This window comes from Macadamia integrifolia, chromosome 12 (assembly GCF_013358625.1).
Source record: "Macadamia integrifolia cultivar HAES 741 chromosome 12, SCU_Mint_v3, whole genome shotgun sequence".
NCBI classification, from domain to species: Eukaryota; Viridiplantae; Streptophyta; class Magnoliopsida; order Proteales; family Proteaceae; genus Macadamia; species Macadamia integrifolia.
Window position 1 is genome coordinate 10693466 of NC_056568.1, and position 15934 is coordinate 10709399.

Sequence of the window (15934 nt, forward strand, 5' to 3'; positions counted from 1 at the left end):
TCAGATGAACACCCAACCATTTCTAACCACTTCTTCCAAAGTGGAACAGAGCTGGCAGTTTTTCTGCAATGAGTATCTAAGCAAAATTGGTCTCTGATCTGACAATCCACTAACTAGAGCTCCCTGGAGTATAAATAAAATGTGCGGGTTCCACTTTGAAGATATGATGGATCTCAGTAAACTATAAAGAATTGGAGGATCGTGATTGCATTTCAAAAGAAAATATGCACCCAAGTGGCAGATCAAGGTGAGTTCTGAAAATTCATTAAGCCCCCCTCGTCTATGCCATATGATCCAAGCTCCTTGACTACCAAACACCATGACCTTTTCCACAACTATTCATATAATTCAGTCACCACACCCATGGTTGAAAGTATCTCCGATACAATATAATACCCTCCAATAGGTATCTTAAATTTAGCCTACCGATACGGCAACTGATACTAATACTTTAATCCTTGATCTTTAGCATATCTTAGAGTATCTCCGATATGATACGATACCTTCCGACACGTATCTTAAGTTTAGCCGGTCGATACCGATACTTTAATCCTTGACCACACCATTACCCTATCTCCAGCCAAACCATTCAAAACCACCATCACAATGTAGTATGACAGTATTCAAAAGACGAACAAAAATATGTGCTATGACAAATTCCAAGGCCTCCCTTGCAAACTTCCTCTAATTTAGTATCCAAGAGAATTTCTACATTTAGATAATACAAGGACCCAAAATCATCACAATAACCCCAGATGTCCCACCAATGCTACTTCCATCAAATCCAACAACCTCAACCACCACATATTCACAACCAAGCCCAAGATTTAAAAAATAATAATAAAGGCTCTCTTTAGTTGTACTTCGCTTTCTAATTTTCATTTATTTATTAAAATAAGAGGAATAGATTTTTGGTCAAGAAATTGAAATGTTTGGATGCATCAATTGAAAACATTTCAAGAATAAGAAATCCATTTGGCAGTTCAATTTTCAGAATAAATTCTTAGTGCTTGTGCTGGCAACGGGTATGTTTATCCTGCTGCAGCCACCAATTCCTTTATTATGGGCTTTGCAGTTGGACTTGATTAGGGCTGTCATCAATCTGCTGATGACATCCCCATCTATGGTTTTGTAGCCTGAAAACCAACATGGGCATCATGGCTTCTTATCTCGGTTACCCTCCTCACGCTGGCAGCATTTACCTCCTTCATTCCCATCAAGTACATTGTTGAGTTGAGAGCAATTTATGCAGTTGGGATTGGAATGGCGCTAGGAATCTACATATCCTCTGAATATTTCCTGCAAGCGACAATCCTGCATGTTCTTATTGTTGCAACCTTGGTCTGCACTCCAGTTTTTGCAGTCTTCAACCATTTCCCATCTGCTTCAAGCACAAGGCTCCTGCCATGGGTATTTTCTGTGCTGGTTGCTCTCTTAGTCTCTTTCCAGTTACATGCCTCCTGAAGAGCCAGGTGAGAGTAAAAACCATCTTGAAGGCGGAGCCAGAGTGGATGATGAAGACAACAAGCTCTCCAATGCTATTGGCAGTTGAGGGGTCAAGGACATCACTTCTTGGGTTATATGCATTGATTTTCACGCTTATTGAGCTGGAGATGAAGTTTGAGCTTGCTTCATTGATATAGGAGAGGACCCATGACAGATTGACAGGGGTGGCATGCCTAATCAATCGGGTCAGAGAAGAGGGTGTGACGCAGTCCAAGGAAGAAGGCTTGGTGGTACTGTTCACGTGGCACCATTCATGTGGTCTTGTTCACATGGTACCATTCACAAGAAGTTGTGTTATGCAGTAGTTGCTAGGCCTTTCAATTTTGTGGAGAGTTCCCAGACTCTTGTTTCTTAGTTGTTTGGGACTTTCTACTTTAGGGAGTTACCAAATTTTCTGGTTTTTTCTAAGTTTCTATTCCTGCCCATGCACATATCTCCTAATCAACCATCAGTTTGCTCTGGTATTTTAACCACATACTCACCCATTAAGACCTTTAATATCTATTAGTTTCAGTCCCATCAGTTTTGTGGTTTGCAAGTTCTAATCATAATTAGTTTCTGCCATACTTATAGTTTTCGGGTGCATTATTCTGGTTTGTATAGGCATGCTAATATTTGTGTTTCAGCCTAGCCTATCCTACCACATTGGAAAGGGAGTAGGGTGAGGGCAGGAGGTTGCAGGGGGGGGGGGGGAGAGGGTTGCTGATGGGGACATCCACGTATACCAGCGGCGTAGGCGCAAGACCCATCTACGTGTGCATTCTATTTGGATGGAGAAAAGTCTCACAGAGGAAAATTAGAAGAAGGAAGAAGGAAGAAGGAAGGAAGAAGAAAGAAGGAAAGAGGAGGAGTCGAACCAGCCTTCCCAGCACTAGGTTCGATCCTCTCTCCTCCCCAATTGGCCAATCTTTGTGGCCCCCACCAAATCTCTTTTTGTTATTTTAGTAGGTTATTTCATAGTATCTTGTTTATTTGGGTACTTGAATTAAGTAGGAAACTATCTTATTTCCTATTTGTTTCTTTGGAAACTTCTTTATTCTGAAATTATGTTCCTAGGATTAATCTTTTTTTTTTTTTGTTTAGTAACTATTTCACTATTTATGTAAGGCCTTTGGCCACGATGGGAATCAATGAATGAATAAAGAATTTTGAAAGAAAAGAACTCTCCAATCTCCCTCCCCCCCCCCCCCACGATGTCTCTCTCTCGCTGCCCTTTCCCTCGTCTTTCACTCTCGCCCATCCCCTCTTTCTCGCTAATCTCTCCTTTCATCTTCTCTCTCTTTTGCTGCCTCTGTTTCTCTCGGCTACTGCTGCACTGTTGCAGCCATTTCTCACAATAATTGAAGATCATCTCCATCGAATAGACTCCACCTGGGTTGCTGCTGAACTCCTCATCAACAAAATGGGCAGCTGCTGAGCACTACATCATCAAGCTGGAATTTTCTCCTTCATCAAATAAGGTGGACTGCACCTCTGTTTTGGAGGACTTCGGCTTCTCCTTTTCTCCTCAGATTGGGACAGCAAGAAGGTAAGTAAACCCCCCCTATTCCACCTCCATTGACTGTTTATTATTCCCCCCATTATTCCCCCAACTGAAATCTGAATATTCTCTGTTTTCAAGCCATTATTGTTTATCTGTTATCCTTTGAAATACCCTGCTGAATCTACAATCTATTGCTACTGTTCACCTATTTAATTTTCTGTGATTAAGAATTCTGTTGATCTCTTTAGTAGTTGAATGATTTGAGGAAGAGCATGATACCGACACTTTGAACTCTTGAACTGATTTGTGCCTAACTACATTATGTTGCCATATTCCCTTCCCCATGTTTCCCGCTTGAGGTTTATGTGGTTTAATTGCCTTTCCGCCTAGGTTAATATTGGCTTTGTTGCATTGCTTACTATTTCAAATACTTATGCATGCTGGTCATTGTATCATGCTCCCCCACCAATCCCAATCCCAACCTAGGTCCTAGTGAGTCAATATTGTCCACTTGGACAGCACTTGTAGGAAGTCCTATTGTAGGTTTTCCCCTACATCAGTTGCACAGAGGAGGGTGGTGCCAGAGTTGCAATAACGGAGTGGGGCATGGGGTTGCAAAGGGGTGTGGGCCGGTTTGCAAAGGGTGGTGAAGCGGGGTGTAGGGGAGAGGGGACTTCGGGAGGGAGTCATCACCAAGGGGGGGTTGGCTAATGGTTGTCTTCTCTATTCGTCCTCGTCCTCGTCCTCCAGCCAATTTTTTTTTTTTTTTTTTTTTTGGGGGGGCGGGTGGGGAAGAGAGAGAGAGAAGAGTGTTTTGTGTTTTCATCAAAACTACAACTTGTCCATGCTTGAGCACACAATAATTATTAGTTTAGTGCAAAATAGGTTGAAATCAAGCTATTCAAGTTGATTTTAATTTCTCCAAAATAGGGTGCAAAAATCATATCAAGCAGCCAGAGTAATTGAAATAACTCCCTGAAATTGGAATAGAAATCCAACCAAAAAAGAGAATTAATCAAAATTGGGCCTGCCACTGGAGATTGCTATGTCCATGAAATTTCCAAGCTCCTCAACATGTGGTGATGACACCTTCCCAAATTCTCTAATTCTTCATCCATTGCCCACCCATATTTTGCTCTCTTTTAATCATCAGCATCAACAAGTTGAGCAATCAACTTCAATTTTATTTTTTGGCTTTTCCTCTTTCACCTATTTCCCTCTCCCCCAGTTTTCTGGAATAGCATGGACTTTATTTCATCCCTTTCATCAAGCTTCTCAAACTATAGGTGCGTCAGGAAGGCAGCCGGCACTCTATCTATTTATATCCAGCCAATCTCTTTTGCATGGATCCTATTACCTCTTGAGTTATTATTATTTGTTTATTTGGCCAACCCCATTAAGTTGAGATAAGGTTATGGTGGTGGTGGTTGTTGTTGTTATTGTTGTTGTTGTTGTTGCTGTTGCTAAAATCAACAGTCCCTACCCAAAAAAAGTTAAATGTCACTCTGTGCTACTCCTAAGCATCAACTTCAGACATGATTTCCATCCCCTGTCTGGAACAAATAGCTTCCTCCAACTTCCCTTATCTCCACACCATACCCCACTTCCATCTTCAATTTCCGGGTGTCATCTTTGTTGGATACCGTAACTGTTTCTTCCAATTCTGCAGCCACAACCCCTGACCCCCCCAAGCCATGTCAAGCTCTCCAGGCCACCCACTGCTTGTTCGTCCACCAAAGTTCAGGATGAGAGCTCTACATTAAACTGCTCTGAGCAGAGTCATTTGTCCTGGTTCATTTTTCTCTCACTTTCCCAAATCATCCTACTGAAGGAGGGTTCAAGATTAATTGGCACCAGAGATTATGAAAGAAAAAAAAAAAAAAATCAGCCACTTCTCAATTATGATACCCACATCAAACGATGAATCCATGGAGGGATACAGAAAACAGGAATGCGACTCCCCTTGTCAAATAAAGTACAGGGATCTTCAAAAGGTGTGGAAAGAAAAAAGAAGAGAGCAAAGATTAGCACTATAAGACATGTCCACCACATTCCATCCCCCCTTCCCGCACAAGCCCCAAAGAAAACACACACACACACACACAAAAGGGGATGTACACACTCACCAGCTTTACCTGACAATGAATTGACAAGGTACATGTCTTATTTTCCCTCACAGATACCTTCCATGTCAGATTAGGGTGGTTCTTGCCCCATTCAATATAAATATATATATAAGAGAAAGATTATCCGAGTTACACCACAGTTTGTCAAAGTGGACCAAGTGAGAGCAAGTAATCATTAAAACCACATAAGCAACAAGCGAGAAATTCAGTTTGAAAATAAATGAACGAGAAACTCAAAAAAATAGAAGTAAATAAATAGATCAACCAAAACCTGTGCCATAAATCGAGGAAGCATAATCCGTAGTATTTGATCAAGGACTTGGGTTCCAGTTGATTTGATCACTTCCACTGGAATTGCTCGAAATGCAAAAGGGATATCTATGCTAACCTGAATGCCATATAAATCAGTCAAAAGTACATCAAGGATATTCCAATTGTTCATGGTACTGGATGTCACATATTAACTTTCAGTTGGAAAGAAACCCAGCTTGCAGTCACCTCAATAACGGCATCTGAAGTGAGCAGCTGAACTGAAGAGTTACGCCGCTCACTACCACAAGATATTTGATTCACCATGGAAGCTGCACCCACACCAAATCAGTGTCAAAGGGCTCCTGTGAAGACATTATGTAATTAAATTCAGCCACTTAGAACCCAAAACCTATCAAATGCTATAACCAAGGAAAAGAGGCTCCTTATGTCAACTTACCACAACCAAAAAGACACCCAATATAAAATGATTTTTTTTTGTTTTTGGGGGGGGGGGGGGGTAGGTGTGAACTTACCAACGATGATAAACTCTTGTATAGATACAATTGAAGGTAAAAAATAAAAAATAAAAACAGAAGTATCAACATAAGGACCAATAATACCCAGCAAAACAACTGTCGGACGAGATGGTAACACTGCTAGACTAGAACAATCTGAATTCTGGTTTGGCACAAAAAACACAGTTGTGAGCATCACTTGGAAATCGTTATCGATTAAAGCCACATAAATTAGTTAGCTAGTTGACTCTGGTATTCTAGAATCCATCCTGCATCACGCAGTCTACAAGAAGTTCACCTAGCTAACTTTTCCGTTCCAAATCCCTTTTCATGGAAACCCTTCCATCTACTCTCAAAACAGAAAAACTCATAGGCTCTGTTTGGATATCAGGAAATGGATAGAAAAGAAAAGAGAAATATATATATAGCATCTTTAAATCCCTGACATCACTGCAACTACAGGTCATGGGCTTCAGTTCATGCTCCTCAACCCTCTCAATCCCAATCTGATGAACCATCAAAAGGGGAAGCTTATTCTTCCCTCCAAAACCAGAAGGGAAATTCACCCCCACCCCCTCCCCCCACACACCCTTTAAATCTAACCACAGCATGTTTGTCACCAACAACACTGTCTTCATCATCACCGCAACTCCAGATAAAAATCCGCCATGAGATTCCCTCAAGTCCATCCAAACAAATGGCCCTTCAGGGAAGCCATTGATCTGGGTTTGAATAGATAGATGGACTTCAATCCATTTCTCCACTTCATCTTCCTTCCTCTTTTTTTAAACCAAAAGCATCCCCTTCCTCTGGGACATCATTTGACAACTCACCTTCAGCTTCATATGTGAGACTTCCAGGCAATTCAGGATGGATCCAGTCATCAAAGATCCAACTCCTCCACCAAGATCGTGCCTTCTCGTTGTCTGTCGCCTCTTCCATGTCTCCTCTGGCCTCTCTAATTCTTCTCCGACCAACTTACATCTGCACTTCCGGCAACGATTCCCACGTGAACTTCAAGTATGCTTCCCCCTCTGCTACCCCCTTCTCCCGAATCTGGCGGTTTTGGATTTGTCTGAAATCCTAGCCCTTACACATAGATATGAGGCAGGGGCTTCACCTCAAGAACCTCCAGCATCTCCTAACTTGAGCACCCCCTCTTTCCGCCTTGTCTTTCTGATCCTCTCTCCCCTCCCCCACCCCCCAAAAAAATAATTTTTTGCAAGAAAATTTGATCCCGACTGAGAGAGCGTAATGAAGAAAATTGTAACGGCCCAGCCCCATTAACCTTACACAATATTGTCCTCTTTGACCCATGGGCCTCAAGGCTTTAAAACGCGTTGTGACATGTTAAGGAGACTAGAGGTTATTAACTAGCCCAGTAATCTCTCCCTAGGCGATGTGGGACTAAAGTTTGCACACCCTAACCGATCTCCCAAACCTCCTGATAATTGTCGTATTCATGGTTGAGACACCTCATCGATCTCCCAAGTGGATCTGGTACTTGCCGTATTCTTGGATGTCACAAGAATGATGGGAGGAGAAAAAGAAAGAAGGGGGGAGATGAGAGAGATTTATATTTTGGAGGCAACAGGAAAAAGAAAAAAAAAACTGTCCCCTCTGTAAAATAAAAAATTTAAAGGCAAAATCTTCCATCCGCAGGATCCAAACTTAGAGAAAAATTTCTGACCCAGTACGGTTATCTTTTCTTTTCCTTTTGTGCTTTCCATCCCATGATTCAACAAGAAAGATTCCACTTGCCAATGAACCCTAGATTCTTCTCACCTCATTATGCAGTTAAATTGCACACTGTTAAATTCCACCAAGTGCTCAATAAAAGCCATTTGTTGCCAGTAACAGAGAGTTATGCTCACAAGGCTGCCCGGATCACTTACCCAATGCATAGTCCACATAATGACCCCAATTTAATATGTTCATTGATGGACATTTTACAGAATACAGATGATTAAATATGCATCTTCAGACTCCCAATAGTCTGAAGACACCTTCCAATTTCATCATAAAAAATAACATGATTTATGAGATTCTTCCAAAGAAATTCCCAGTAGCTGGTTAGTGCTTCTCTACTTGACATTTTGAATCCCATATTGTGCTACCTCTTTCCTCCATATGCTACCATGTTCCTCGCCAAAATGAAAATGCAATCTACATATTAGTGCTTTGCTAACTACAGTCAATAGTTTCAGCCCCACAATTCCAAGGTAGTTCAGTATGCAAACCAAATCTCATATTACAAGAAGAAACATACTCAAATCTACCATATCTCTCCAGACTTCATTCTCAACTTCTCTTGCTTTTCAGCCTCCCACATGATACTCATAAAAGAGAAAACAAGCTGGAAGTTTGGAATGCATAAAAGCATGAATTTAACTGAAGTAACTATGCCTCTTGCAGAAAGAGAACCAGTTCCCCACCTGCAGACTTCAAGCCAAACAGCTCCATCACCAGTTCCAAATTTCAGTATCTTTGGAGTCTGATCCAAGAGAATGCCCTCCATATGTAGAGGGCAAATATTATATTCTACATTGTAATTAAGAAGCCAGCTCTACAGTCGTCTTCTTGGAATTTCCCCTACACCACAAATCTCACTCTTGTTTTGAAGCCCTAAAGCCATTTCAAAGAAAGCATACAACCTTACTGAAGCAATCCCAGGTTTTAATACCGTTAAATTTGAATTGCTATGGCCCGCCAAAGACAATAACTCAAATTGGGTGAATAGTGGTGATTCCATAATTATTCGGCATCCTTTGGGGCATCTTTGGGTAAGGCAAACAGACCAAGAGACAGTATAGTAATTAAAGCAATAGAGATAGGACAAAATTGGGATTTCTCAGAAATAAGGGAATAAGTAGGAACAAATTTCGAAGAAAGGCTTTTATGCAAATAACATGATTTATGGCCCTACTTAAAGATAACAGAAGTTGTCATCCCTACCTCTCGATAAACAGCAAACCAGTGGTGAAAGAGTTGCAGGAGCGAGAACTCATCAACGAGGAATCGAATCAAGCTGAAACTTCAGGAGGCTAATCCCAACTGCCAGTCCTCTTAATTCCAACTATCACTCAAAGGATCAATTATGGCATGAAATTAAGAACCCTGAATCATATCTGGCAGAAGTTACCAGAACTGAGTGGAACTTGGGTATGGAACTCACGGTAGGAGAGGAATCAAGAGCCAGACTGTTTCACTAGCCTAAGGAAAGGCTTCTTTTGGTCCAAACAGCAAAGAGAAAGGTTATGGATGCAAGGAGTTCGATGCAATCTATGGGACCACCAATACCATTCGGAACAGAGTATGGTGAAGGGCTTTAATAGCTGAAACAAAAGAAAGTGAAAAGCAAACGTGAGAGACAAGAAGATGAGAGAAAAGAACAATAAATGAAAAATAATAATAGAAGAGAAAAACAGACCAGAGAAGTGAATGTGAGAGAGGAGAGGGGGAAGACAGCATGCGCACATACATGCCCATGAGGTAAAACTCAACTTCAAATTCAATATTCCAACGTTCAAATCTACCATAGTTGTCCAAGCAGTTTAGTTGGGGTTTGGGTGACTGTTGCCTTGGTGCAAGCGCAGCAGTTATGTCAAATATCATTTAAGTAAAATGTTACTTAAGATATTATTCATAAATAAGCAAATATCCCCCCTATTTGAATCTAATAAAAATAGTTTCAAAATCAAATTCTAAAATGATAAAACGTCAACCACCCAGTCCAACAACAAAAACTCAATTTTTTGTTGTGGGGGCAATTTTTCAACTTTCAAATGCTAAGGTTTTTTTCAATTCTGAAGATTACATAAATCTTTTTTTTTTTTTTAGATAAATGAAATTTCATAAATCTTATCGTGGTAAAACATTGCTAAAAACCAAAAATGCAGTAAAACAATCTTTTGTTTTGATGTCTAAAAAATTATTTCTATCCAAGCAATTTTTAACAACATTTGCGCATACCAAATAAGGTTTAACTGGAATATAATTCCTTCAATAATCATATTTAAACAATCTTGGATTTGTTGGAAAGTTATTTTTATGCTCTACCTAATATAAAATGTCTCACATAAAAATAAAATCATTTAACTAGTCAAAATTATTAGAGAACAAGAACATGTCTATAAATTGAGAGCAGTTTACTTACTTATAAATAAGATCATATTTTCCAAAACCCCAAGGGAGTAGCCAAGTTGGCAAGGGACCTTCGCCTCAAGAAACGTGTGGTTTTGAGTTCGACTTCTTTTACCTCCTTGGGGCCACTCACACGGGGTGTTTAATGCTCTTCACTGCTTCTCATTCAACCCCAGTATGACCCGGTACATGCGGTTGGAGGGTCAGTAAAGACCCACGGGACTAGTCAGGCCCACTGTTAGCAAAAACGTGTTTAAAACAGATTTTAAACACATTCTCGTTTTTTACAGTTTAAAACACATTTTCGCGTATGCTTCTCAAAGATACTTAAAAAAACAACAAACAGCAAGCATTTCCGTTCTAAACACGTTTAAACACATTTCCCTTCTTTGGCGTTTTTTAAGACTTAACTTATTGAACATAATGTCTACTTAATTGACCATATCTTTCTCTCTCGAACTCTGATCCAATTGATTCTTTGGCAGACTTAAAGCTAACTCAATGGCCTATATTTTTCATGATATCACCTTCAACTCAACATCAATGTATGGATCTCGAAATTGAAATACAAATTGATGCATTTGCTGAAAAATGTTTCTAAAGTGATGACTCCTAACTCAAACTGAATATACATTACTCCAACAGTGTGTTGACTATATTGACAACAATGAATAACATCATAGCCAAGCCACATCGCTCAACAAAACTTGGACATGTGTGGTGTATGAATTTATCATTGGTAGTGGATAATATTCAATTATATATCATAAAACTTATAAGACATGAGATATATATGCATTAGTGTTGGATACTGAAGTTATTTTGAACATTGGATGCAAGTATTCATGTAATAATTCCTTAATTTATACGAGTAAAATACCATTTTTTTGGTCATGTTTGTTTAAAATCTACACGTTTAAAACCTGTACCATCCGTTTTCCTTTTTTTACTGTTCTCTGTTTTTTTTACCGTATCGTTCAAAATATTTTACTGTAAAAAAAAAAAAAAAAAAAAAAAAGGGATCACATTTTCCAATAACTATATAAACCAAATGTGAAACTAGGTATACCCAAGAATGATCATTTCCACGAACAATATAAACAAAACGTATGTTTTAATTGTTTACTTTCAATAGCTTGCTTCTTCAGTTCTATTGTCATATGATTATATTTTGATTTTTGATGACTTGATGAGGCTTAATGTTGACTTTTTGATGACTTCATGTCGTTTTCTTATGACTTGATGTGGTTAATGTTGAATTTTGATGATATAAGGTACATATTATAGCATGCTAAATAATATTAAAAAAGAGATGAAATAAAAAATAACAATTGGGTGCCAATCGGGCAACTGCTAGATCTTTGATAACCACATCATCGCCAAGAATGGCATAGTTGGAAAACCTTTTCCCCAGATACGGTAATTCAGCCCAATACCAGACCAATACATGGTGAGATAAAGAGAACAATGCCCAAGAAGAGTAATAACCCAATGCTTAGGCCCACAACAAAACTAATACTCCTAAAGAGGCAACGTGCCTGTAAATTAAACAAGTTAATTCCCAATGTGGAGTTAAATACAGCTGAAGCCAAATAAAGGCACAAAAAAGCATTCAAACACTCGATAAATGAAATGCAACAGAAACCTATGGTCACCTAGGCAGGCACCTTGTCACCTAAGCGTTTAGGCACCCCTCCACTACCTTGGGTCACCTTGTCACCATGACAACTATGAAATCTACTACTTTCGTTCAATGGTTACAATGTAAATAAACACAGAGTACTATTCTCCTACTTACCCATAAAGGCATTCAAACACTTGATAAATGAAATGCAACAGGAACCTATAGTCTCCTAGGTAGGTACTTTGTCACCTAAACACTTAGGCACCCCTCGACAGCCATAGGTCACCTTGTCACCATGACAACTATGAAATCTACTACTTTCGTTCGATGGTTACAATGTAAATAAGCAAAGAGTCCTATTCTCATGCACAACTAAATATAGTAACCAAACCAAACTGAGAAACTAAACAACAATCAAAACTCCTATGTATGTCTACCTCCTTAATAAAAATATAAAATCAAATTACAAAATAATCCTAAATCCCCACATCCACTATCATGTAACTGCATCATACTAGTAAAAAGCCCTTTGACAAATCTGTTTGGTTCTGTTTAACGATGGAATTTCAATCAGCCAGCTCACTAAAAAAAGGGCGTACCCGGTGTACAAGGCTCCCGCATGTGCGAGCTCTGGTTACTGTGATAATATTTCCCCGTTCATGCTTGATGACTAATTACAAAAGAAGAAAAAGGAGGATCTGACAAACAACAGGTAGAAGTCATCCTTTTGGCCTAGTTCTTCAGAAGTTCAACATTCCACTTTCCACTCATACCAAGCTAGCATCTTTTCTTGAGCATCTTATAACATCTAGCTTCTCTTACATGTAAACCTTCTTACCTCAAAAAGAGAGACAGGGAGTGTGCCAGATACTCAAGTACTCAACATGTTAAACCTGATTCAATCAAGATCAGCATTTCAAAAAACAGACCGGATCAGCCAATTCAGGCTGATCTGGATAGGACCGATTCTTGTACAGACACCCTATGTCCCTACTTATGGATCTACACACCAATTCCGTAGCCGATCCAGACCAATTCCATTCAGGATTGAATCAGAATCAGCCAGGACCAATCCTGATCCCGACTCCACATTGTTAAACCCTGGTTAAGATCAAAATCAGCTTTAAAGTACCAAGGAGGTATTTAAAAGAAATAAAAGAACATCTAGAATCTGGGGGCCCCAATAGTGTCATTTGTTCAAATCATTAGAACCTCACAAGCATAGGTCCCACCCAAAGGATTATCCATGCCAAAAATACCACAATAGGGTCATCTGGTCTAAAATAAAACTTTTTTGGGCTTTTTGGAACTCAATTTGAATTCTTTTGAACCATTCAAATAAATGAACACAATGTTGGATTAGTCCATTCCTGCTGATGTTTCTTCCAACCAACCTCATAGATGGGACTATCCCAACATTAGGTCCTGATCCTCTCAAGACAGAGCATGTGGCAAGTTACATGGGACCCAGTTCATTAGAACATATTGGGTCCCCCATCCCAAGATGCTTCCATAAATAATAAGCAGCATTATCATTAGAGCTCTACATGAATCTAATCAAGTGCAGAAAAACAAAAGGAAACCCCAGAACAAGGCTTTCAAACTCATCAGGCCTTTAAAAAGGACGCACAATCAAGACAAGGTGCTATTTTTTTTCCATAGCAACAAATTCTAAAATAAACTGAAACACTTGGTTAATACTACCTAATCTCACAGGTCACAGCAACTAACTGGGATCCAGTTTTTGTTGGGTTCAACAAAACAAAAGTAAACATCTACCACCAACTGAACCAATTTTTCGATATTATCATGCATAACTCCACAAAACATAAACTATGACCCACATCTCAATATAATATTCATACATATATAAAACAAAAAGTCCAAATCATGCAGTTAATTTGATTTATGTAAAATATTTAACAGAGCAGAAAAACATTTAATCCCATACCATCAAACTTCTCATTCTGTGCAACCACAATCGGTGAACCCTCCAGCTGTAATCAATCACCAGATGAATTAGGGAGGGAAAAAATCAAAACTCAGTGGTCACATAAGAAACCACATTTATCTCCTACAAACTAAAAGAAGCAAAAATAAAGAGAGAAAGGATAGAGGAGGAACAGGAAACGGAGTGGATACCTTGCATGACAAGAGCCTAATGATGCAACCATCGGGTTGCTCTTCAACTCTAACTAGCAGAACTGGGCAAACCTCAAAAGCAAAGAACTTAAACCTGTACACATAACACCGGAAAGTGTTGTCGTCGACCCGCTCAATTCGCTCGGCATCCAAGACAGAGTATTGACTTGCAGGTAAACTCATATATTCACCTGCAACAAGTAAAAGTGAAGTAAGAAATCAAAAGTACAGAAACAAAAGAACCGAAGCTTCAATCTTTTCCTGGTATCAATAAGATTTACTTAGAGGGCGACGAAGCTGTTCAACAGGTATTGTTTCAGACCGCCTCGCAACAAGACGAGCCTTCGGAGTAGAATCAGCCGCTGAAACACGTAAGGATGCCTTGAGAGAACTGTTTGCGGCAAAAGCAACGGTCGATTTGACATTTTCATAACAAAAAGGGGCTTGAGACTGAGGCTTTCTCGAAGATATAGAGATTGAGCCAAGGCGTAAAGAAGGGTTGAGAGCCATTACAGTTTAAGTGTTTCGATCTCTTAAACCGTAACGGTGCCGACCACCGAGAAGACTGTGGCGATGTGCCGATGAAGGATCTACTTACTCTGTGGTTCAAGATAAGACCACGGCTGTGCTGCGAGTGAGGCTTCGTTGGCTTCACAAGAAACACAAAACCCGGTCAATAGAAACCCAGCGCAACCGTCGAAATCTAAAGCCTCACACTACCACTCTAGCATAAGAGAGAGCAAATGAAAATAGTTTTGTGGGGGCCACCTTAATAAAAAAAAAAAATCTTTGTGAAATTGAATCCACAGGAAGATAATCACGAGACTCCCGGAATCGAGCAATCTGACCAAATAATTGAGCTCCAAAATGCCAAATCGAATGAATAAAGTGTGACTTTTCAGCAAAAAACAAAGAATTCAAAATGGAGAGAATGAATTTTAGATCAAACAGGATGATTCATTAATTGATAGCAGGCCAGAGAATTACATATAAAAAAAAAAGGGGGGCAAAAGCTAATCTTTACAGCCAAGAAACCCTAACTGCGATACATAAGTAACAAAAGCAAATCATCCATATACGAGGAGAATAGAAACCCTAGCAACAGTAACTATTATCTACGAAACCCTAAGAACTAGTGAACTTTGTGACGGCCTTAGTCCCTTCAGAAACAGCGTGCTTTGCAAGCTCTCCAGGTAAAACCAAGCGAACAGCAGTTTGAATTTCTCTGGAAGTAATTGTAGGCTTCTTGTTATACCTTGCAAGCCTTGAAGATTCCTGAGCAAGCTTCTCAAAGATATCATTAATGAAGCTGTTCATGATACCCATAGCCTTGCTAGAGATACCGATGTCAGGATGAACCTGCTTTAAGACCTTAAAGATGTAGATCTTGTAGGTCTCAACGCTCTTCTTCGATCTCTTCTTCTTCTTGTCAGATGAAGCGGCTTCCTTGGGCAACTTCTTCTCGGCCTTGGGCTTCTTCTCGCCTACCGGAGCCTTCTCAGCTTTCTTCTCCTCTGCAGCGGTAGAGGCAGGTTTCTTCTCCGCTGGCTTCTTCTCTGCCTTTGGCGCCATTAGAAAACGGGGAAGGGGTGTGTGAGAAAAGAGAAAGAAAGCTTCGAAGAGATATGAAAGTGAAGACTAAACACTAATTGGTTTTGCGTGTTTTGATTCAATAGAAGAGGGTTGGTTATATATAGTTTGGTCTTGAGATATGATTGGTTAATTATCTTTGACGCGGATCGGGGTAATCAACCGTCGATATAGGGAAACAGAAATGAACGGACAGGATAGGTTTAAGTTTTAGCGGGATTACTAGATTTGCGGGAATGACACATTTACACTACATTTTAGGATTAAAATTCAAAACTCGTCCTAACATTTTCGTCTCTCGCGGTTCTTAAGATGAGGCCCGGGCTAGCAAAAGGTCTGAACATTTTCCCTAGTTTTTGCTTCGGCGCGGTTCGGTCTGGCTGAATCGGTTTTCGGTCAAAAATGAGTGAGACCAAAACCAATTAATTAAGAAATTTTAGTTCACAATTTAACTAATACTGATTTAGAATTGATTTATACACAAAAAATATTACATTCGTAATCTGTAGTAAGGAATGATTCGTTAGAAACATTTTAAATCATCTTTCCATGT

General features: G+C 39.6%; 2 protein-coding genes across 2 annotated transcripts in view; both read right to left on the reverse strand.

The window, feature by feature from the left end:
* The window catches only part of LOC122057362 (uncharacterized protein SYNPCC7002_A1590), a 17248-nt gene extending 2741 nt beyond the window's left edge, over positions 1-14507 (reverse strand). The window contains exons 1-5 of the mRNA XM_042619432.1: positions 14073-14507; positions 13792-13982; positions 13601-13646; positions 5614-5696; positions 5387-5503 (exon numbers count right to left, since the gene is read on the reverse strand). Coding sequence (XP_042475366.1) covers positions 5387-5503; positions 5614-5696; positions 13601-13646; positions 13792-13982; positions 14073-14301 — 666 coding nt within the window. The 5' untranslated portion in view covers positions 14302-14507. The remainder of the gene's footprint in view (positions 1-5386; positions 5504-5613; positions 5697-13600; positions 13647-13791; positions 13983-14072) is intronic.
* A 220-nt stretch (positions 14508-14727) lies between these two features.
* On the reverse strand, positions 14728-15469 carry LOC122057363 (histone H2B.3-like). Its single transcript, XM_042619433.1, has one exon. It carries the CDS (start codon positions 15361-15363, stop codon positions 14917-14919), a length of 447 nt encoding a protein of 148 aa, XP_042475367.1. The 5' UTR covers positions 15364-15469; the 3' UTR covers positions 14728-14916.
* Positions 15470-15934: the final 465 nt, after the last annotated feature.

Excerpts from the sequence above, each read along its gene's own strand:
- LOC122057363 (XM_042619433.1), bottom strand. The coding sequence starts at position 15,363 with ATGGCGCCAAAGGCAGAGAAGAAGCCAGCGGAGAAGAAACCTGCCTCT.